The 22,067-nt window shown below is 41.0% G+C and overlaps 1 protein-coding gene and 1 non-coding gene across 2 annotated transcripts in view; both read right to left on the bottom strand.

Annotated features, from left to right (window-relative positions):
- Palmd (palmdelphin) overlaps positions 1–22,067 on the bottom strand; it is a 50,140-nt gene that overhangs the window by 2,973 nt on the left and 25,100 nt on the right. Inside the window, exons 4-7 of the mRNA XM_070007800.1 lie at positions 4,852–4,966; positions 4,198–4,231; positions 3,959–4,072; positions 1,767–2,873 (exon numbers count right to left, since the gene is read on the bottom strand). Of these exons, the coding sequence (XP_069863901.1) occupies positions 1,767–2,873; positions 3,959–4,072; positions 4,198–4,231; positions 4,852–4,966 (1,370 nt within the window). The remainder of the gene's footprint in view (positions 1–1,766; positions 2,874–3,958; positions 4,073–4,197; positions 4,232–4,851; positions 4,967–22,067) is intronic.
- LOC138817380 (small nucleolar RNA SNORA51) lies at positions 20,139–20,269 on the bottom strand. Its single transcript, XR_011368837.1, has one exon. It is a non-coding gene; the product is annotated as a small nucleolar RNA SNORA51 (small nucleolar RNA).

The raw sequence follows: 22,067 nt of genomic DNA, 5'->3' as shown, positions 1-22,067 counted from the left end.
GATAGGAGACTTAACGTTTTATGTATTTTAAAAACTCATTTCAATTTATCAGCTCTGAAATACGTGTTTGGAGTTGGAAAACAGGGATGTAAAACAATGCCACGATGGAATGTAGAGCATTCTGTTTGTACTGGACTTAGATTGATAGCACAGAACTGTGTATTGTTACTTTGTCTCCAATAGGTTTTCCTGTTTTCACTATTCTAGTTCAGTCCCAGTGGTTAGTGTTGTCTGGAAATGTTAGTCACTTCCGGCCATTTTTCTTGAGGGTAAATGTGTTAACATGGTTTGGGGCTGCTTGAGAGGAGCTGGCTAGTACCCACACTTAAAAAGGGAGATTATTATAATTATTAATAATAATTATTATTTGCGGATAATGTCATGGCTGTTGGCCATATTGACTGTGTTTTCTTTGGTAGAAGTCTCCTGTATTGTTTTAAAAATGAATTTAAGATGCAAAATGTGATCAGCAAACAAAGCTCCTTCTCAAAACAGAAAGAAATTTAGTATTCTTTGGTTTCCATGGTCATTTCCAATGAATGAGGAAGATAATCAAGGTGGACACATCTCCCAAGATTACAAATGCTTCAGATTCCTAATTTTCAAATTCTAACACCTAATTTAACTCCTGTAAAGAATGAGAGAGGACTCCTTTTTATTGTATTATTAGCAACCCCAGATTGGCTTTAGGGTTTATTGATGAAGAACTACCTTGAATTATTAAGACACTGACATTCTTCTATAACTAGTCTATTTGGGACTAGCTAGTACTTAATATTTATTGCTGTTTGATGAGACTTCTTTAATTAGAGGCATTTAAAATTACTAACCCTTTCTAACATCCCAGTACCTGTAAGTTTGATTTACATTTTCAGTTGTGATAAACACAGATATTCTAATTTATGTGGTCAGGTTCTTGTTTGTTTGTTTTCTCTAAATGATAGTAGAATGTGATATTTCAGTGATATTAAGGAATCTAAAATTGAAGAGCTATCAAGTTGGTAGGAAAAATATTCAAATTATACTTCATTCAATGTCAAGATAATTAAATAGCTACAAAGCTATAGAAACTTCATAGACAATGGGAAATGCAAATAATAAAAAAGAAGAAAAAATATGCTAAGTTAGAGAAGACTAAAGTAAAATGTTATAGGTAGCTGATGTAAGAGAAATGGACTTTCTGTTTCAAAAATGTAGACATATTAAGGAAATAATATTAGTAAGACTATAAAAAGTACAGAGAAACAAGATAGTACAGAGAAGTAGCAAAATACCCTGAAAATATTTTCCCACCTTGTATTTTCTCGCAAAGTTAAGGCAAATTGTTAACTTATGTAGAGAGTTTAAATCATGTCGAGGCACAAACAAGAAATTGTCATCCAGTTCTGCTGGGGAAAGATGTGTCACCAGTGACCTAACTTAACAGCAACTCAGCACACATTCACACACAGAATTAAGCCATAACAGACAACTTTCAAGTGAGTACGCAACCAACCCAACTTCCAAATAAGGCAACAATTCTTTCTGCTTTCTTTATCTTTGGAAGTGACTTAAGCCGTTTACCGTGGTGATTATAGTTCAGATCAGCATGAATAGAGGCTGTCTGTGTGTATTAGTCTATGAGGTTGACCAAAGAAGCTAAGAGAGAGAGAAAGAGAGAGAGAGAGAGGGTTGGGTAACACAGAGAGACTGTCACATGACGGTCACATGACTAGACATTGGTCACATGACTAGACAGCAATGGCAGACCTTGTCATTTTTATTACCTGTTAAAGATGGATCCTCTGTCCCATCTCCCATGATAGAAACATCATGAGGGGACTGGCGGACAGGGCTGCCCAACCTCTCTTCTTGCTCTTTCAGAGAGATGGAATTTTTGTGGGGAGATTTGTGGTGTGTGTTGTTCTCCTGAGGACTCACTTCAGATCTCTTTCTTGGAAGTGGTGTTGGTTTGGCTGGCTGGTAAACTTGACTACAGGGAGCTATGGGATGGTAGGAAGGCTGCTCCTCTTCTCCATCCTCTTCTTCCTCCCCCTCATCATCAATCACCACCAGCTCCGCATGGATGATTCCATCATACCCACTCAGCAGCTTCTTTCCTTCTTCATTGTCTTCGGCCTGCTGATAGCCCATGAAAATCATTGTAACCGGCTCGCTGTCTTCCATGTCCGAAGGCAACGAGTGGACAATGTTATACCTGACATCTTCTTCCTCCTCTTCCTGGCAAGTGGGCGAAGAACCCTGGGGTTCTGACTGCCCAGCTCTTGCTTTGCTGGGGTTCAGCTTGGTTCTTGGGGAAGGTAAATGCTTGTCCTGGATCATGTTTGCTTCCTCCCAAGGAGACATCAGCCTCTTGGGTGGGATGTGGGTTGTCTCTTCTGCTTCTTGTGTCATTGATCGAGGGTGAGGTGTTGGTCTCCCTGGGCTGAGATGATGGAAATCATTGCTTCTTTTCTCACAAAGTCCATTTTCCATCGTGTGTATGTGTTCATTTGCCTCATGCGCCAGTCCATTGGCTTTCATCTTTGTCCTTTCTTGGAAGTTTGGTCCAGGGGATCCCTTTTCTCTCTGTGGGGTTGTTGGCCTGCAAAATGGGTTGGCATAGACAGGCTCGTGGTACTCAGTTGGTGATTTTGAGTTTCTCTCCGAGGCTTGTCTTAAAAGTTCCTCCACTTCTACTGGGGCCAGGCCGTCTGTGCCATTGTGAGCTTCGCTGGGATTTGTGCCTACTGCATAGACCGACTTCTGCCCGTCATCATACACTTTGATGCCCGCGCCTTTAAAATCATCAGATGGGAGGGGTATGGAAGACAGAACAGTGCTTTCTCCAGTCTTTAAATCTTTCTCGACTTTGATTTCCATGGCGTACAAAGCTGTTAAGAGAGAAATTCCATCTTTGGCTTAATGATATAACATTTTCTTTTATGAACTAGCTTACTTCTACAGTGCTTATTTTTATCGTGCCCCTTTCCCTCTCCCCCTATTCTCTTTTCCCCCCAAATACTGGGATTTGAACTTGGAGCTTTGTTCTTGTTAGAAGGATGCTCTACTGGTTTAGCCATGCCTCCAACCCTTTCTACTTTTGCTATTTTTTTTTTTTTTTTGTCGGTCATGGGGCTTGAACTCTGGGCTTGGGGCCTGTCCCTGTGCTCTTCAGCTCAAGGCGAGCGCTCTACCACTTGAGCCACAGTGCCACTTCCGGTTTTCTAGTGCTTTATTGGAGATAAGAGTCTCACGGACTTTCCTGCCCAGGCTGGCTTTGAACCTCGATCCCCAGATCTCAGCCTCCTAAGGAGCTAGGATTACAGGTATGAGCCATTGGCGCCCTGCTTACTTTTGCTATTTTTAAAAAAAGGATCTTCTGTTTATGTTATGGAAGCCAACCTGGTCCTCACTCCTACTATTTGCTTTCCACGAACTGTTGGGATGTCAGGTGTGTCTTACCTTACCCAGCTTTTTGTTGGTTGAGATGGGAAGGCTGGCCACATGAGTTCATGAACTGGCCTCACACCTTGCCTGAACTAGCCTCACACCTCAATTCTCCAGGTCTCATCTTCCTGAATAGTATTACAGTCATGAGCTGCTTGAGTGCCAGGCACAAGTGGCCTTTTTAACATCCTGATTTTAGTCATTCGTTCTATAATGATCCATATTATAATAAATTATTTTCTAGGTTAAAAGTGTATTAAATTTTGGGGAAAAAATGGGCGGCCTGCAGAAGAGAAACCAGATGCATCCAAACCCTCTTTCCAATGAATAAACTCAACAAGTCAGACGCTACCTCTTCTGTACTTTGTCTAAATGTTTTCCCTACTATTTCCTAACTAAAGAAACGATAGGTCCCTCCTGATGTGTAATATAGAAGCAGTAGGGATACGATGTTACGGCAAGCTGCCAATAACTGACACTATAAAACATGAAACCTAGAAGCTGGCATTGAGCACAACTGGTTATTTACCTTTTCGGTTTTGTTCGTCATCCTCTATGCCTTCACTTCTTTCCTTCCTTAATCTGGAAGGTATGTAGGATTTTGGAAGGTCAGGGATATTAGCATAGATGTCCTCAATTGACTCTGTGAAAGTTGATGTAAGTTCAAATTACGTTTAGCTTTTTAAAAAAATAATAATATAAAAATTTCTGTGAATTTATGAAAAAAATATTCTAGTTAGACGTGAACTAGGTTGACCAGAAACATACCTCCTGGTGTTTCTTCTTTCTCCACCTTTACAGACTGTAAGGAAAAAATGCATTCTCCATGATTAATTCAGTTTCAAAAATAAAAGCTACATGTGGAAACAATTTTGGGAAAAATTATGTATTACTTGTGGATTGATTTGGGAAGGTATCATAGTTTTAAAATCAAGCTGTGAGCTTGTGGCTCAGGCCTGTGATGGAAGGATTTCAGTTTGAAGCCAGCACAGGCAGGAAAGTCTGTGAGACTCTTTTAAAAAAATTACTCTGTAGGCCATGGGGCTTGAATTCAGGGCCTTTGTGCTGTCCCTGAGCCTCTTCGTTCAAGGCTAGTGCTCTACCACTTTGAGCCACGGTACTTCCCAGTTTTCTGGAGGTTAATTGGAGATAAGAATTTCACAAGTTTCCTGCCTGGGCTGGCTTCGAACCATGATCCTCAGATGTCAGTCTCCTGAGTAGTAAGGATTACAGGTGTGAGCCACTGGCACCCACTTCAGTGAGATGCTTATTTCCAATTAATCACAGAAAAAAGCCGGAAGTGGTGCTGTAGCTCTAGTGGTAGAGCACCAGCTTTTAGCAAAGCGAGCTCAGGGACAGAAGCCAAGCCCAGAGTTCAAGCCCCAGGACTGGCAAAAAAAAAAAAAATCTGTTATGACTCACTCTTATGATGTCTTCTGTTGTTCGTTCTATTGATTTTAGTTTCTTTAAAATTGCTTCTTCTTTGGTTGAGATTTGCAGTTCATCCCTTTCAAGATCTTGAATCTCTTTCTCAAGTCTGAAACATCGGAAAAGTGTTATTAACAAGGTTTTTCTTTATTGTTGTTAATGTACTATGTGAAGTTATTTCTTTTTTCTTGCGTTTTTCTTTCTTTTTTCCCATACGGTTTATCTGTATTTCACTTTGGTACCCTATATGTTGTATATACATTTATATGAATTAGGGAAGGGAAGGGAACCACAAAATGGTGAGACAAGGGCTGGGAAGGTGGCTCAGTGGTAGAGCGCTTGCCTTGCATGCATGAGGCCCTGGGTTCGATTCCTCAGCACCACATAAGCAAAAAGAAAAAAGCCGGAAGTGGCACTGTGGCTCAAGTGGTAGAGCGCTAGGCTTGAGCTGAAGGGCTGAGGGACAGCACCCAGGCCCAGAGTTCAGGCCCCATGACCGGACCCAAAAAAAAAAAAAAAAGGTGAGACAAAGGACAAAAGGTGAACCAATGCAACAGTGATACTCACAAGACACTATGTTGGAAATGAACTTTACAGCTTGGGGGGTTGAGAGGAGGGAAAATGGGAGAAAAATGAGGGAAGGGGTAATTAGTGTTCGACAAGAACTGTATTCACTACCTTAGGTATGTAACTGTAACCCCTCTCTGTACATCACCTTGACAATAAAATTAATTAAAAATTGCCTAATATGGTGTGTATACAGAATTCTCAAGTGTTTCATCTCCATATTAGAATTCTCCTTAGATATTTCATGTCAGCCAGGGGCTAGTAGCTTGCAGCTGTAATCTTAGCTACACAGGAGATTGAAATTAGAGGATTGTGGTTTGAAGCCCGACTGGGTAGTTAAATCTGAGAGACTCTTCCATCAACAAGCTGGGAAGTGGAAGTATGGCTCAAGTGGTAGATTGCTAGTCTTGAGTGAAAAAAACCTAAGCAACAGGACTTGTGTTTTAAGCCCCAATATCAGCAAAAATAAAAATAAAAAATGAATGTCAGTAGTGTCACACTTAGCATCAAGAGGGTAGAGATCATAATTGACATCTCTTGGTGTTCATGAGTCCAACATACAGATCTATCTATCTATCTATCTATCTATCTATCTATCTATCTATCTATCTATCTATCTATCTATTATCTATCTATCTATCTCTATATATCTGTTATCAACTCACTTAATACATAAATGATACTTGGAAAAATTTTGAGTTCAAATAATTAAAAATCTTTTTTTAGGTGTAGGGACTTCTTAGATAAATTCTTTGACCATTGTAATATTTTCTTTACTGCAGTTACTAATGTTAATTTCCAGTGATAATTTCTTTTATTAAGAGACTTCAAGTTTAAACATCTACCAAAAGACATGGTATATTTGTAATTCTATGGTCACTCACTATGTCTCTCACTCTAGTCTCTCTATAAAATATTTGAACAAGAAATTACAATTATCCAACTTGATTTCATAATCCTAGTTATTTCATATGTAAACTCTGAATGTATCCTAATATTGGAGATGACACTGTTTCAAGATGAAAAGATGGGAACTGACCCAAATCTAGTTCAATTGTTACAGAAATGTATTTTTTTCGGGAAGGGGCAGTGAATGGAAAGTGGCATAAATGTGGCCTGACAATGTGTTAGGAAAGAGACAGATTGAAACTGGACTGTTGTCACCATTTGGAGCTGGTAACTAGGGTAAAGTGCCATGTCAGATCCAAATGAACTCCAGGGGGTGCCATCGAGACCCTATTCTGTATATAATTGTCAGTTTTCTTGGCTTCCTTCTTGAAGATGGTCATGGGCCTGGCAATTCCAGGATCCTGGGCTATTGTAAAAGCCTATCACATGATCTATTTGGTCATTCGACTCATTGCTTCATCTCCAGAGTTCTGATACAGTTTCTGGCCAATTATAGCCTCGTGTGTGTGTGTGTGTGTGTGTGTGTGTGTGTGTGTGTGTGTGTGTGTGTGTGTGTGTGTGTGTGTGTGTGTGTGTGTGTGTGTGTGTGTGTGTGTGTGTGTGTTTGTGTACTGGGGCTTGAACTCAGGGCTTGGTGCTGTCCCTTAGCATTTTCATTCAAGACTAGTGCTGTACCACTTGAGCCACAGCTTCACTTCGGCTTTTGGTTGGTTCATTGGAGATAAGTCTCATAGACTTTCCTGCCCAAGCTGGCTTCCAACTGTGATCCTCAGATCTCGACCTCACAGTAGCTAAGATTACAGGTGTGAGCCAATGGCACCCAGCTTGGGAAGTGTTTTGTTTTGATTTAAATTTAAACTTCTTTTAGAGGTCTAGGTGGCTCACTCTCTAACCTTCACCTGACTACTTTTCAGCTGATGCCTGAACATTTTCTAAAGTGCTGCCCTTCCCAGCTTTGGGAAGGATAACCTTTCAGAGTGGGAACTGAGCTCTTTTAAGTGCTGATTCAGTCTGATGAGAAGCCTGCAGCAGAGAAAAGAGAGATAGATCTCGTTTGGGATGAGTTAGTGCCACTCACAGTTTCTAAGAGATGGCTGAGAGGCCTCCTAACGCAATGTGGATAAGCAGAGGACAGAAAGAAAGATTTGTGATGCTACCCATGATTGGCATCTTTCTTCTCCTTGCCTATTTTCTGGGGAAAAGGAGGGTTATTTTCTAGTGTTCCCTAGCTTTCGTTCCATGCCTTGTGATATTAACAAGCTACCTTAGTCAACACAAGATAATATCCCCAGTCCAATTCCAATTTTGCGATTTCTTTTTTGTCTTAGAGAAAAGGACAGCAGTATATTCATGCTGGATGTGTTAGGAAGAAGTTATTTCAGAAGGCAAAATGTCCATTGATCTCAGTTTTGGTGGAGTTTGCCACGAGGGGTCAAACAGAGCAGAACTCATGGGGAGGAAGGAGGAACCACAGAATCACTAACTTGATGCAAAAGTTTGAACCCTACCCTTCAATTTTGGCTACAGCAATGATCAACACGCATCGCACGGTGACATTACACCACACACTGGCCTACTTTGCAACTACTTACAATCACCGTCATATCTGACAGAAGCAAGTTGGGAGCCTAGACAGGCAGCCATCCCTGATCTCTTGGGCAGCCTGGGGCAGGGGAGGATTTGAAGACAGACCTCACAGGATCTGAGTCTTAATCCTGCCCCATCAGCCACTGTGCAAACAAAGTTTAACTTTTCAAGTTGGTTCTTAGGAACAGGAGTATAAAAGGATGCCTTACTTTTCATGATAGTAACATGAACAGTAAGGAAAGTACTGAGACCTGTTACCCCAGGGTAATCTTTCTGTCCTAAGCTACATTTTGTTTTGAGGGGCTGGACATTTTTTGGTCCGGGAGCCAGGCAATTTCATCAGGATTACATTTCTTTTCTAGGTGCCTAACTTTGGTTCTATTTTTATTATTTCCTTTATTTAATTTCTATTTCCTCCTCTGCTTTTTCCTCCCCCTCCCCCCTTCCTCCGTCCTCTTTCTTCTTCTATTTTGTGTCCATAACTAGGGCTTGATCTCAGGGGCCTGACCATTGCATTTCTGCACAATGCTGGCACTCAGCCACTGGAACCGCAGCTAAACTTCATGGCTTTTTGCTGGCTAATTGGAGACATTACTGCCATGGCTGGCATCAAACTATGATTCTCAGATCTCAGCCTCCTGAGTAGCTAGGATTACAGGTGTGAGGCACTGGTGCTTACTGTCTATCTATCTATCTATCTATCTATCTATCTATCTATCTATCTATCTATCTATCTATCTATCTATCTATCTATCTATCTGTTAATTAGACTGAGACTTGAACTCGGGGCCTTGTACTCCTGCTTGACTGTTTCTGCTTAAAGCTGGTGTTCTACCACTTAAACACCACTTCCATTTCTGGCTTTTTTTGCTGTTATTTGGAGATAAGAGTTTCTCAGATCTGTCTGCCTTGCCTGGCTTTGGACCACAATCCTCAGATCTCATCCTCCTGAGTAGCTGGAATTACAGGAGTGAGCCACCAGCACCTGGCTGGTTCTTTGGTTCTTTGTTGACCACTGTTTCCTTAAGAGTCTGGGGCTTACTAAATTAATATATTTTAAAGCAGGTTTTTCTTTTGTGGGGGGAGGGAGGGGTTTGGATACAAGCCAAATTCTGGAATTGTGTCTTAATATATCAAGCTGGCTATCACAATTTGACTTTTTTTTTTTTTTTGCCAGTCCTGGGGGGGTGGGCCTGGGCACTGTCCCTGAGCTTCTTTTGCTCAAGGCTAGCACTCTATCACTTGAGCCACAGCGCCACTTCCAGCTTTATCTGTTTATGTAGTACTAAGGAATCAAAGCCAGGGTTTCATTCATGCTAGGCAAGCACTCTGCCACTAAGCCACATTCCCAGCCCTACAATTTGGTTTTAATATTGCAATTTGAAAACCTCCAATAAATTATGTTTACGACCAGCTTTTCACTGTGCACATACTTTGGAAGGCCTGATGACTTACATCTCTGTAGCTCTTGCCTTCCTATTAAAAAGCCAGGATTGTACCCCAATAGAGCACCAGGGCTAGTTTCTCTGGATAGCCTGAGTCAGGTGTTAGGTTGGGGAGGGCTATGAGGACATACCTTGGAGACCAGTTGCGAGGTTCTAGAATCACCACCCTCCCTCTTTCTTCAAGCTACACAAAGAAGGCCCCAATTTTGAGGCACAAAAGCTGTCAGAAGGTTGTTGCCTTCAGCTCATGTTGTGGAGAGTGGCACACAATTCTGTGTCTCTTTTTTTCTTAGGGATAGAGATTGCCTTTCCTTTCTTCTTCATCAAATCTTGAAACAGCTAGAAGTAACTGACAGGTTTCTGCATTTTATGAGATTTCCTCTGAAGGAGGTCCTCCCCCTGCTCTCTCCCCCGACTCCCCATTTTTTTGTGCTGGTAGTGGGGCTTGAACTCAAGGCCTAGGCACTGTCCTTGAGCTTTTTTTTTAAAACTCAAGTTTGATGCTCTACCAGTTGAACCATACCTCTTCTTCTAGCTTTTTTGGTGGCTAATTGGAAATAAAAGTCTCATGGACTTCGCTGCCCTGGTTTTGAACCTCCATCTTCAGATCTGAGTGGCTAGGATTACAGATGTGAACCACTTGTGCCCGGCTAAGAAGCACATTTTAAAGCAAAAGAGTTTCTTCCAGCCCTACTAGAAAACAGAAAATGAGCCCCTAGCAAAGCTAACACGATTGGCTTGCATATTAATCTTTCCAAACTTCACTTTTCTCATTTGGGAAATAATAATGATGTTCTCCAAGGACTGTAAGGTAATGGAGATCTTTCTAAGTCCCTAGCACAGGACTTGGAATAGATCCATGGCTTAATAAAGATTAGTTTTATCCTTTCTTTTCAGTCTGCTGGGGAAAGGAAGGACATTTGTGACAGTCCCTATCAGGTCCAAACTTTATCTTCAACGTTAACACATTGATTTTTAGAGCCAGCATGGTACATGCACAACTTCAGGTACACAACCTAGCCTTGAAAATAATCTTCTAGATAGAAACCCTTGGCACTACTCAAGCATTATCCGAATTGTTACAATATGCATGATGGCACCTACTTCATTACATGGTGGCAGGAAGAACAGTTCTTCTTTCTGACACTAAGTCTCCTGCTCCTAAATCCATCCTCCCCCTTTCTTTTTACTAATAGAGCTCTCTGAGTTTTGTGCATTCCTGGTTATCTTGCTATAGAATACATTTTCTGCTCTCCATGTAGTTAGATAGTGCACTTGACTCATTTCTGGCTGGTAAGAGCTTCACAGAGGTGACATCTGCAACTTTTAGGTCATATCCTTAAAATAGAGCGGCGTGCCCTCCATTTATCTTCCCCTTCCTAAGTTGGAATGCAGATACGGCAGCTGGCTGTTTTAGAGAATATCCTGCCAAAGGCATCGAGGGAGTAGCAAGCCACAGGACAGAGAGAGGGGGTTCTGTACACGCTGATTCTTGCATTTCTTCCACTTAGGAGTTTTGTGTGAGAAAGAAATAAGATGTTCACATGCCTTTATATGACTGAACTTAAGACTCTTTTAAGGCAGCAGAACTAGTATGCTCACTATTGTATCACTTGATGGGGGAATGAATTATGTGTGGCAGATTCTGTGAGTTTTTTTAAAGTACTTTTTCCTCCATTGATTTTTCAGAATTACTCATTTCTATCTTGCATTTCAGGTAGAACAGAAAAATTAACCCGTTTTTGCTCTTAGTAGTGAAGACAGTTTCTACGTTCCTAAGGGATATATAAAATTGGACAAGTTATGTTGACACCTAACTTTTTTGTCTATGTTTTATATTAGAGAAATAGACTCTGGAGAGCTCAAATAGTTAAATGCTTTAGGAAGACTAAGTCAAAGCTCCACAAAATAAATACCAGGAAATGGGTACTTGTGGGTGGGGAAGAGGGCAGGGGAGCGGGGAATGGCACCAAGGGGGGAGGGGTAGAAGAATGAAGGTGGGAAAGGAGGGAGAATTCATAGTAAATACCACAGGATCCATAGAAAGAAGGGAAGGGGAGGGTTGAAGGAGGTGAAGACGTTGAAGGGATGACCCAGATCAAGGTGCATTGTACACATAATCTACTTTGTTAAATGATAACAATGTAATACCTATCCTAAAAATTAAGGAAAGTGAGGGAAGGGGTGGGTTGGGAGGGATGGGTGAGAATGTTGAAAGGGTGATGTTGATCAAGATGGCACTGTTTCCATCAATCACGTTCACTGGCAACTCCTTTGTACAATGACTTCAAGGTAATGAAAATATTCAAAAAATGGCCAAAATATTCACTAGTAATATTAAATGGCTAAGATGTCAATGAAAAGGAAACATCTTTTTATTTTTTTTTCCTTTCACTGGTAAGCTCAACTAATCATCTCTGGAAACTTGGTGGACACTACTGAATGCACTTAGTTCTCCACCCCCCCCCATTCCACCTTTTTTCTTTTCTTTTCTTTTTTTTGGTACTGGTGTTTGAACTCAAAGCTTCTTTCCTACTTGAGCCACAACACCAAGCTTGTAATCAGACAAGCATGAAGGTAGGGTGTCAGTCATTTGTAATGGGCAGATGAGTTGTTACTAATGAGCTAGAGGTTAAAGAGATGGTCAAGCCAAACTATATTTTTCAATAAAACTTCACGATATAATATCCAAGTAGAAGGTAGCTAAATTTGGAGCCTCACAAATGGTTAAATCAAGCATTAAGCTTTAATTGAGGACTAATTACCTATCAATTATAATTATAGTTCATTTCACTAAGCTCTAAAAGATGAAGAATACTTGTATGCACAGACACCTCGGTGAAAACAAGAAATGCTCTATACTATCCAATAGAATATTAGACTAGCCGGTGTCAAAGAGCAGCATACAGCGAAGAAGCTCTAACCTACCATAGTCAACAGCCATGTGTTATATGAAGCATGCCAGAAGATGCAGTGGCATGTGGTGTACATCACATAGGAATTGCCCTTTGAGCCAGATCTACTGCTCTAATCTCAAGCATTAAAGAACAGAGCAAGCAATACAATACAGTAGCTTTTTGTTGTTGTTGTTCCAGTGACTAGAACTTGAACTCAGGACCGCTCTCTCTCTCTCTTAGGTGGTGCTCTCCTGGTTAAGCCACACTTCAAGCCATCCTCAGTTCTCTCAGCCTCCCGAATAGCTAGGATTACAGGCATGAGCCACTGGCTCACTGACAGCCAGTTCATCAGCTCTAAGATGGCTAGAAGTTGAGGGCTAACCAACAAAGGCATCGCAACAAGTGTCAAGCCATCTGCTCTGATAATTGGAAACAGCAGATCTTTAGAAAGCTGCATAATATTTTCCCACATACTTTATCAACATCAATTAGCTGTCCGAGAGGGTTTCATTTGGATCTATCCATGTGTGAAAACAATGCACCTTAAACAGACTTATACTTCCTCTGTCATGTGCCCCTATTTTCCCTCCCTCCTTCCCAAACCAACTTTAACAGGCTCTCTCGTTCCAAGTAGAAAGACTTGTTCCACGTGGAAGACTTTATCATTTCATTTGAACAGCTTTTTCAGGGCTGAATCTCAGCTCTGACTATCTCTATGAATATTAATTAATTAATTAATTACTCTTATGGGCATGATAATGTGAATAGGATTTGAACTTTCATGTAGGCAGCTCCCATTAGAAGTGAGAGATTTTTAGAAAATAATTGTATAGAGATTAGAAGCTTCATTTGTCATAGATTGAAGAGAGAGCTGATTTTTTTTTGGAGAATCAGCTACCATCATGTGCAAGTTACGAAGGAATATTCAAATGAATGTCCATCAATACCCACCCTAGAGTTGGTGTGGCCCATGGTATTGGTTGGTTTTAGGCTGCTCAAATAGTCTAGCAGGATAGAAGCCGAAGTGTGTAGATTTTAATTAGAGCTTGGGGAGAACCCCGGAGTACAGCCAAACACTGAATGACAGCAAAATAATTGCAATAATAATCCAACTTGACCTCTACCCGGGCGCTAAGAATGTCCTCAGGATCCCTGAAGTCCTCTTAGAGCCAAGATATGGCAAATTAGATCTGCCCACTGATGATTCTGATAAGCTTTTCAAAAAATTGTGTAGACAAAATATTTCTAGTGAATAAGTCACTTGTTAGCCTATGATGGAATGACAAAATGTATTTGGTGATGTCAATACCCATTAGCTTTCTCCACTCAGAACTTAGCATTGGCACTGAGCCTTGTAACCCTTAACATTTATCTCTAACCATATAAGGGAACAAACACTATATTTCCTATTTGCTACCCACTTCATTTTTTGCTTTTGCTTTGTTAATTGTTCTTATTTGACTCTTCAAACAGGATCTTATTATTTGAAGACCAAGAAATATAAATTCCTATCCTAATATAACAGAATAATCAACAAGAGCCCATTAACCTTGGGTGGTAGAGAGAGACTATGTGCCATTTTCTTTATGATGGACAAAGGAAGCATTGCAGGGGTGGGTGTGGATGTGGTCTGGGCTGGAAAGTTGGTTACAGAGACTCTCCCACAGGAAGTGAAGTCTAGGGCCTATGGCAGCACAAATCCCTTTCTCTGATGTGATATGTCTGTGCTTTTGAATATGTGTGTGTGTGTGTGTATGAGAGAGAGAGAGAGAGAGAGAGAGAGAGAGAGAGAGAGAGAGAGAGAGAGAGGGAGAGAGAGGAGAAAAAGGAGAGAGAGGGAGAGAGAGGAGAGAGAGGAGAGAGAGGAGAGAGCGAGAGTCCAAGACTCAGAGGATGGGTCACTGAAACTAATTTACCATGCAATTCTGGATTGTTTTCCTCCCCCTCCTCCCCCTCCTCTTCCTCCTCCTCCTCCTCCCCCTCCTCCTCCTCCTCCCCCTCCTCCTCCTCCTCTTCGTCTTCTCCTTCTCATCTTCTCCACCTCCTTCTTTTCATCATCTTCTTTTTCTCTTTCTCCTCCTCCTCCTTTTTCTTCTTCCTCCTCCTCCCTTTTTCCTCTTCTCCTCCTTCCCTCCCTCCCTCCTTCCTTCCTCCTCCTCTTCCTCCTCTTCCTCCTCCTCCTCTTCCGTCTTCTTTTTAGGTTAACAAGCCAAAGATCTAAGACAAATCTACTAATAGTCTGAAATTTGTATAAAAAGTACTGAATGTCTTTCTGAATGGGAAAATTAATATAAAAGCACGTTGGAAAAGTTAAAGTGTCTGAGGATAGGTCAATACAAAGGTAAGTTTGCTTTGGGGAACTTACAACTCTGTAATCTCCTGTAGAAAACCAGAAGACATAGTTCTGATTCTCAAAAGTGTTCTCAAGAATGTTCAATGAAATGAATTAAGAATAAATGTGTGTGTGTGTGTAAAATGACAGAAGAGGTGATTTTGATCAAGTTGTATTGTACCTGACTTATGGAATTATAACCTCTTTGTACCACTATTCAATAATGAAGTTTTAAAAAACCATGAAAGAGGAAACAAAGAATAAATGTTATGATATGTGGTGGTGTGGTGGAAAGGTTCTGAGTCAGAAAGATCCATATGTGGCCATGGTATAACCACAGGTGAATCGACAACTTTCTTCTGTTTTGTTGTTGTTTCTCTCTCTCTCTCTCTCTCTCTCTCTCTCTCTCTCTCTCTCTCTCTCTCTCTCTCTCTCTCTCTCTCTCTCTCTCTCTCTCTCTCTCTCTCTGTTATGGTACTGGATATAGAACTCAGAGCATTGCACCTGCTAGGCAAGCACTTTGCCACTGAGTTATCCCCAGCCATCTGTGTGTCTTTGTATAAAATGGCAAACACTTTTCTCAGAGAATTGCTCAGGACAGAAGATGTTCTCTATTCACGTAACTTTGCCCTTAATTTTTTTTTCTGGTACTGAGACTTGAATTCAGTTCCTTGCACTTGCCTGATGTGTTTGATCATTGCTGGAGATTTTACCATTTGACTCACCCCTCCAGTCCAACAGTTTGCTAGTTAGTTGTAGATGGAGTCTTGATCACTTTTCTGGTTGGGTTGGCTTAGACCCATGATCCTCCAGGTCTAGCCTTTAGATTTTCTTTTGCTTTTTTGTTTTTTCAAAGAAGATCAACGTTTTCTTTTTCAGCTCATTAGTACTCAGGTTATTCTCAAAACTTCTTTAGGTAGTCCTCTTAAAGAGGTAGTATTTATAAGTCCATCCACCCATCCTCCATTTCTCTCAGTCATTTGTTTATCAATCTGTATATTCACAGATATTCCTACTATGTGCTAGACATTGTACTGGAAGTGTGTGTATGTGTGTGTCTGTGCATGCACGTGTATGTGTGTGTGTGTGTGTGTGTGTGTGTGTGTGTGTGTGTGTGTGTGTGTATTTTGGTGGTATGGATAGGATTTTCTTTCTTGATGAAATTTTGATCTACTTATCTTCTTTTGTTAACAATGAGGCTCCTGAATTAAAAATTATCAGGCCATCCAGGAAGTTAAAAAAACAACAACCTCAACAACATATGAATGATTACAAATCTGGTAAGCCAATTAGTCAAATATGGAGAGTGAAAAACAATGTTGAAATGATATTGACTCATATGACAGCCTCAGAATAATTTCTTAAGTGTTTCTAAGCAACAGCAAATGAATTAAGAAACAAATGGTGGCTTTTCCCCTTTCTCCTGTTTCTGTTTCTGTTTCTCTTCTGTCTTATGTGGTCCACAGAGAACAGCTTGTTTAGCTTCCTTCTCTATGCTATTAGATATGGTTAGCTGGATTGGAGCAAGAAGGCAGCGGCATTTAGAAGGTGATGTCTTTCATGCAGGTAGCATGTGTCCCATGAAACACTGTGTCTGGTGAAACATGGGTTTCATTAGGGTCCATTTGGGCTGCATAGCAGGACAAGACCATCAAGAAGGGGTTAAACTTGCATAGAAATCACAATGGCCTAAACTTTGTTAAATCATATGTAACTAGCCACAACAATAGCCAACAAATGGCCGATTTTTGTATTTCGACATCAATATTTTTAATTTCCTCTTGAAATGGTATCTTGCCTGGTCTCTTTTGTGAGTTAACTTTTTGTGAGTTCACTCAAGGAGGGCGCTGGGGGAGGAGGGGAGATGGGAAGGGATGGGAAGGGGAAACAAAGGAGGAGGCAACAATGCTTGTTAAGAAATGTACTCATTACCTTGCCCATGTAATTGTAACCCCTCTGTATGGTAATTTCACAATTTAAAAAAATGTAAAAGAAAAGAAAAGAAAAAAAAGAGCATGAAATGCCCTTTTCTCCTCTTTCATTTGCATTTATGGAGGCATGTCTTAATTTCCATGGGCCTTGGTAAAGTTCACCCCTCGGCCTTTCTCCTGTTATACCTGCTCATTTGTATAGCAGGTTCTGTTTATGAAAGGTCACTCAAAGAAGGCAGAAGGTGAGAAGGGCACTTTGGAGTATGTAAAAAAAGAAAAAAATTACTGGGGAATATTTAATCCTAAGTGGCTTATCCTTCTCAAAGTGAATGCAGTGTGTTTGAATTATTCTCCTTGGCAGTTAGCCTTTTTCACTTTATGCTTATGGTATTTCTCTGTCAGGTGCACTAGGGGCCTTGGACACAGATCAAGAGTAGAAAGTGTGGCTCGGTACAAGGCAGTTTGGCAGAGGGAGGGAGGTCATGGGTTCGCGGGGTGATTGCAGGACATGAATGGCACAGAGCACTCAGCTCTTTTGGAGACTACTTGCATGGGTGTGGGGGATGTGTCTGGTATTGCGTTGGGTGTATTGGCTGTAAAGAGGCAAGCAGCGAGGTATCAGAATAGAATTTCAAAGCAGGCCTATTCATTTGGGAGCATGGCCATGTTTGGACAGGAAGTGGGTGCCTACAAGCAGGAAGTTGACACGTTAGGGGTCAGAAGGAAGAGCAAGGCCAAGTGAACATCTATTGAAGCAGTGATTCTGAAGATGTTCAGTGTAGCTCCTGGAAACAGCGGCATACAAAGGCATTGATCTGGAAATCAGGAGGAATACTCAATAATATAGTTCCAGTTCTAAAGGATGAAAACCATGGAAACGCACAGATTTGGTGAAACGTCATCTCTCGTTGGCAGAAAAGAGGAGAAAAATGAGAAAGGAGCCGTGCTTTCCTTAAAGGTTATGTGTGAGTCAGGAAATGCTTTCAATGTTTAATTGTGTTACATTATCAAGTGAATGGCTCTCTGTAAGGTAATAGATATAGTTGAGAGTAAAATCATAGCATGGATTAGAAATAAAAAAGGGTTTTCAAAGTAGAGTTTACAGGTTTTAACTTTTGTAAAATTTTTCTGCAGGCTCTGAGGCACACTTTTCTTTCACATTAGTGATGGAAAATGATTTAACCTAAAATGCCCACCTCCCAAGACAGCCATATCTTAGAACTGTCCTTGCTGGACTCAACTATCTCTCCCCTCTCCTTCCCTTTGAACAAATGTACCATCGGTCTTGGAAGAGAGCCTGAGACCAAGGCCCCCCTACCTATTGAGACCTTGAAACTCCCCAATCAAAATAACTTGGCTCACCCAGCCTGCCTCCAGTTAACCATCCGCCCCCCCCCCTCCTGCTGGCTTCACTCTTTCTGCCCAATATTTAAAGAGACCCTAGTTGTAAGGTGTGCTGCGCTGTTTCCCCTTCAGCCATGCTGAAGGAGACTTGGTTACCCTTCCCAGGCTTCACTCCTGAATAAAATCTGTTGAGTTTGCTTTCTGCCTTTTCTTTATTCTGATAACCTCATGACCCAGTTTTCTAACAATTAGGACTTAAGGGATGTGTGTGTGTGTGTGTGTACTGGCCCTGAACTCAAGACCTTGTGCTCTTACTTGGCTTTTTGGGTCGGTCATGGGGCTTGAACTCTGGGTCTGGGCTCTGTCCCTCAGTTCTTCAGCTCAAGGCTAGTGCTCTGCCACTTGAGCCACAGCACCACTTCTGGTTTTCTGGTGGTTTATTGGAGATAAGAGTCTCACAGACTTTCCTGCCTGCGCTGTCTTTGAACCGCTTGAGTCGAGATCCTCAGATCTCAGCTTCCAGAGTAGCTAGGATTATAGGTGTGAGCCTCCGCTGCCTGGCTTTACTTGGCTTTTTTAACTCAAGTTTGGAACTCTACCGCTGAGCCACACCTCCACTTCAGACTTTTTGCTAGCTAATTGGAGGTAAGAGTCTCTTGGATTTGTTTGCTCAGGCTGGTTTTGAACTACAATCCTCAGATCTCAGCTTCCTGAATGACCAGAATTACAGATGTGAGCCAACAGCACCCAATTTATTAGGACTTTTAATTACAAATAAAATCCTGGACTTTACTTTTTAGCTGTATAATTTGGACTAATTTATTCTCTATAAATCCTATTTTTCTTTGTTAAATGTCTGAGGCTTCAATAAAACAAAACATAGAAAGTGTTTAGCATAGTGCTTAATCCCCAGTAAATATCCTATAAATATTAAGTCCTGTTAGCATTTTAGCCATTGAACCAATTAAAAAAAACAAAAACGCTCACCAGTTACTTCTAGATACATAGAATTCTGATTGGGTGACATTCTCAATTTATTCTAAGAAAACTATTCTTGGTAATCAAATAAAAAAAAAGCCCAGAAGATGTTGGACCCCAAATAAAAACACCTGGAAAATTCTGGGCAATATTTTATTTTTAACTTTTAATCAGGAGTAGTATTTGATATTTTTCAAACACTTAGCAAGTATCAGGTGCTCTGAAAGTCATTTTATTCATGACAGTTCTGTGTATGAACTATAATTGCCCACCATTATGAGCAGGGAAACTGAAGTCAGCAAGGGGAAGACAACACTGGTTGGCAGACAAGGGTCTGGATGGCAGAGGTCAGATCTTTGAAATTAGTGCACAAAATTATGGGCATAGAAGGAATGAAAACCTCATTTGTTGTTGCTATGGACGGTGAGCAGTAGCAAGGTTTCTATTCTGATGTTACTGTCTAACTCTTATTCTAGAGGGGAGGAATTTGGCAGAATTAATAAAAAAGAAAGTCACAACTGAGCATGTGCCAAAGTCAAGAGCTAAATCACATTCTGGCTTTGGGTTCCTTTCTCTGCTTAGAGAATGAGGATGGCTCTGCTTAGTTCAGCTCCATCATTTGACTCTATCATGATTCAAAACAAACAGGAGACTGAAACGGAATTAGCTGCTAATGAAAGCTGCTTCAGCACTCTGGGTACTTGCTTAGGAGAAAGACTGAATTTGAAAACACGCACCTGATTATTTAGCCGATTTAAAAAGATAAGAGAAGAAAACGTCCAGTGATCAGGCAAAGCAGCTTTGGTAACATGCTTTCTGTAAAGCCCAGCAGTTGTAGAAGCACAGATATTTTTCATTTTCCTATGTTGCTTTGGAACATTCTGTTCTTTGCACTTTTTTTCTTCTTTTTTTGTCAGTCGTGGGGCTTGAACTCTATGCCTGGGTGCTGTCCTTCAGCTCTTCAGCTCAAAGCTAGTGCTCTACCACTTAAGCCACAGCACCACTTCTGGCTTTTTTTTGTTTATGTGGTGCTGAGGAATCAAACCCAGGGCCTCATGTATGCAAAGCAAGCGTTCTACCACTGAGCCACCTTCCCAGCCCTATCTTTGCACATTTTTTTCTTTTATTGTGAAAATACCGCAGAGAGGGGTTACAATCAGATGAGCAAGGTATTGAGTACATTTCTTATCAACCATTGTTGCCTCCTCCTTTGTTTCCCCTTCTCATCCCTTCCCATCTCTCCCCCCCCCCCCCCCGCCTCTCCAGCCCCTCAATCTTTGCACATTTTTTTCCTTGTCTCCCCATTCACAATACAGGCTAGGCACAAGCCTGGGCTGAGGTGTATATGGGGTAGGTTTACTCTGCCTCCTCTTTCTATACAGTCAGTGTAAGAACACAGACTGTGGTAAGCACTCGGAGGCTTCTTTGCACATTTTAAACCAGAGAAACATGCTTCCATCAGGCCACAAGGATGAGCATTCTTTACTAGTTGTTTGCAAGTGCATCTCTTTAGGACCAATTCTTCCTCCTCTTCTTCCTCTACTTCCTCCTCCTCCTCCTCCTTTTTTTTTTGAAAGTCCTGGAGTTTGAACCCAGGTTCTCACCCTTGCCAGAAAGATGCTCTACTACTGAGTCAGACCTCCAGCTCTAGGACTGTTTTAAACAAAGAAGTTTAAGCTGGGAACTGGTGGCTCACGCTTGAAATCCTAACTGCTCAGGAGGCTAAGATCATGGGATAAAGCCAGCCTGGGGAAGAAAAGTCAAATGAACTTATTGCCAATTAATCAGTAAAAACTAGAAGTGGAGGCATGGCTCAAGTGATAGAGCACCAGCCTTGGGTGAAAAAGCAAGTTGAGAGTGCATTTCCTAGTACTGTGTGAATTCCAACACACACACACACACACACACACACACACACACACACACACACACACACACACACACACACACACACACACACACACACACACACACACACACACAGAGTAAAACTCCAAACCAAAGCAATTACAGATACTTGTCCAAGCAACTGTTTTACCATCTCTATAACATTTATATCTACTATATCTATAACTCTCATTTCATTTTTCAATTACAGAGCATTTAAACCTAGGTTGCTTTAGGCCCAAATGTACCCTTTATTGACTTTGTGACACGTCTCTCTGAGCTCATTTCTTCATTTATGAGTACAGACATTGATTCTTTCTTAAAATTTAATTTTAGGACTGCTGGATTAAATGACTCAATTCAAATGTAATTGTTTCCTATTTTTTACAAGATTAAAAAAATCAACCATTCTTTTTTATATTTGTGGACTAAAATAATTTGGAGTACTGATGGGTTAGTAACATCTTAAGGTCTAAAATTAAGTTGTAGTAAGATGTCAGAAATTAGGTAGTAAGCCGGGCATCTGTGGCTCACACCTGGAACCCTAGCTACTCAGGAGGTTGAGATCTGAGGATCAAAGTTGGAAGCCAACCTAGGCAGATAAATCCGAGAGATTCTGACCAGCAAAAATGCCATAAGTGGAGCTATAGCTCACATGGTAGAGCACTAGCTTTAAGCAACAAAGCTAAAAGAACAGCTCTAAATTCAAACCCCAATATGGAACCACAAACAAAAAAAGCTAGTGAATGAACTGACCTGTGATTGGCAATTTAATAAAGAAAACAGAATGACCCAGAAGAAGATTCCACATGGGGAAGGAAGTTGTTTGGCAAAAGAACAGAGGAACAGAATAGCATTCAGAGACTTTCAAGAAACCACGGCTTTTGAGACCATGGAGTCTGCTGGTGACTTGTTTTTCAGATAGCTTAGGGCAGACCAGTGAGGTCTTCGCTGATCTGCCTCTTCCTACTTTAAACCTTTCAGCCAAAAGTGAAGGTAATACTACCTCTGAGGGCCAGAAAGATGAAAGGAGACTATGATGTGAAATACTCCCTGTATATCAGACCTCATTCAATATTTCATCTTCCTTCTCCATTTTGATTTTTGGTCAGGTAGGTACTCTAAGTAGACAGGCCATTCTCAATCTTTCTAGAAAGCTTTGTGCTTCTGGGAGCATTCAATAGTTAAAGATAAGAAGTTAGGGTCCTAGTATTTTGTGGATTACTCAGAATGTCTCCCTAACCTATTAGCACAGTCTGAGCAGATGTATCCACTTCAATTATCAACAGGTGCAGAGAAAGTTGTAGGGGTTCAGTATGCAGAAAGACTCCTA

The sequence above is a fragment of the Dipodomys merriami genome, unplaced genomic scaffold (assembly GCF_024711535.1).
Source record: "Dipodomys merriami isolate MVZ:Mamm:240054 unplaced genomic scaffold, mDipMer1.0.p SCAF_7, whole genome shotgun sequence".
Lineage (NCBI taxonomy): Eukaryota > Metazoa > Chordata > Mammalia > Rodentia > Heteromyidae > Dipodomys > Dipodomys merriami.
The sequence above is the reverse complement of the archived record's forward strand: the minus strand, read 5'-3'. Positions and strand labels throughout refer to the sequence as shown.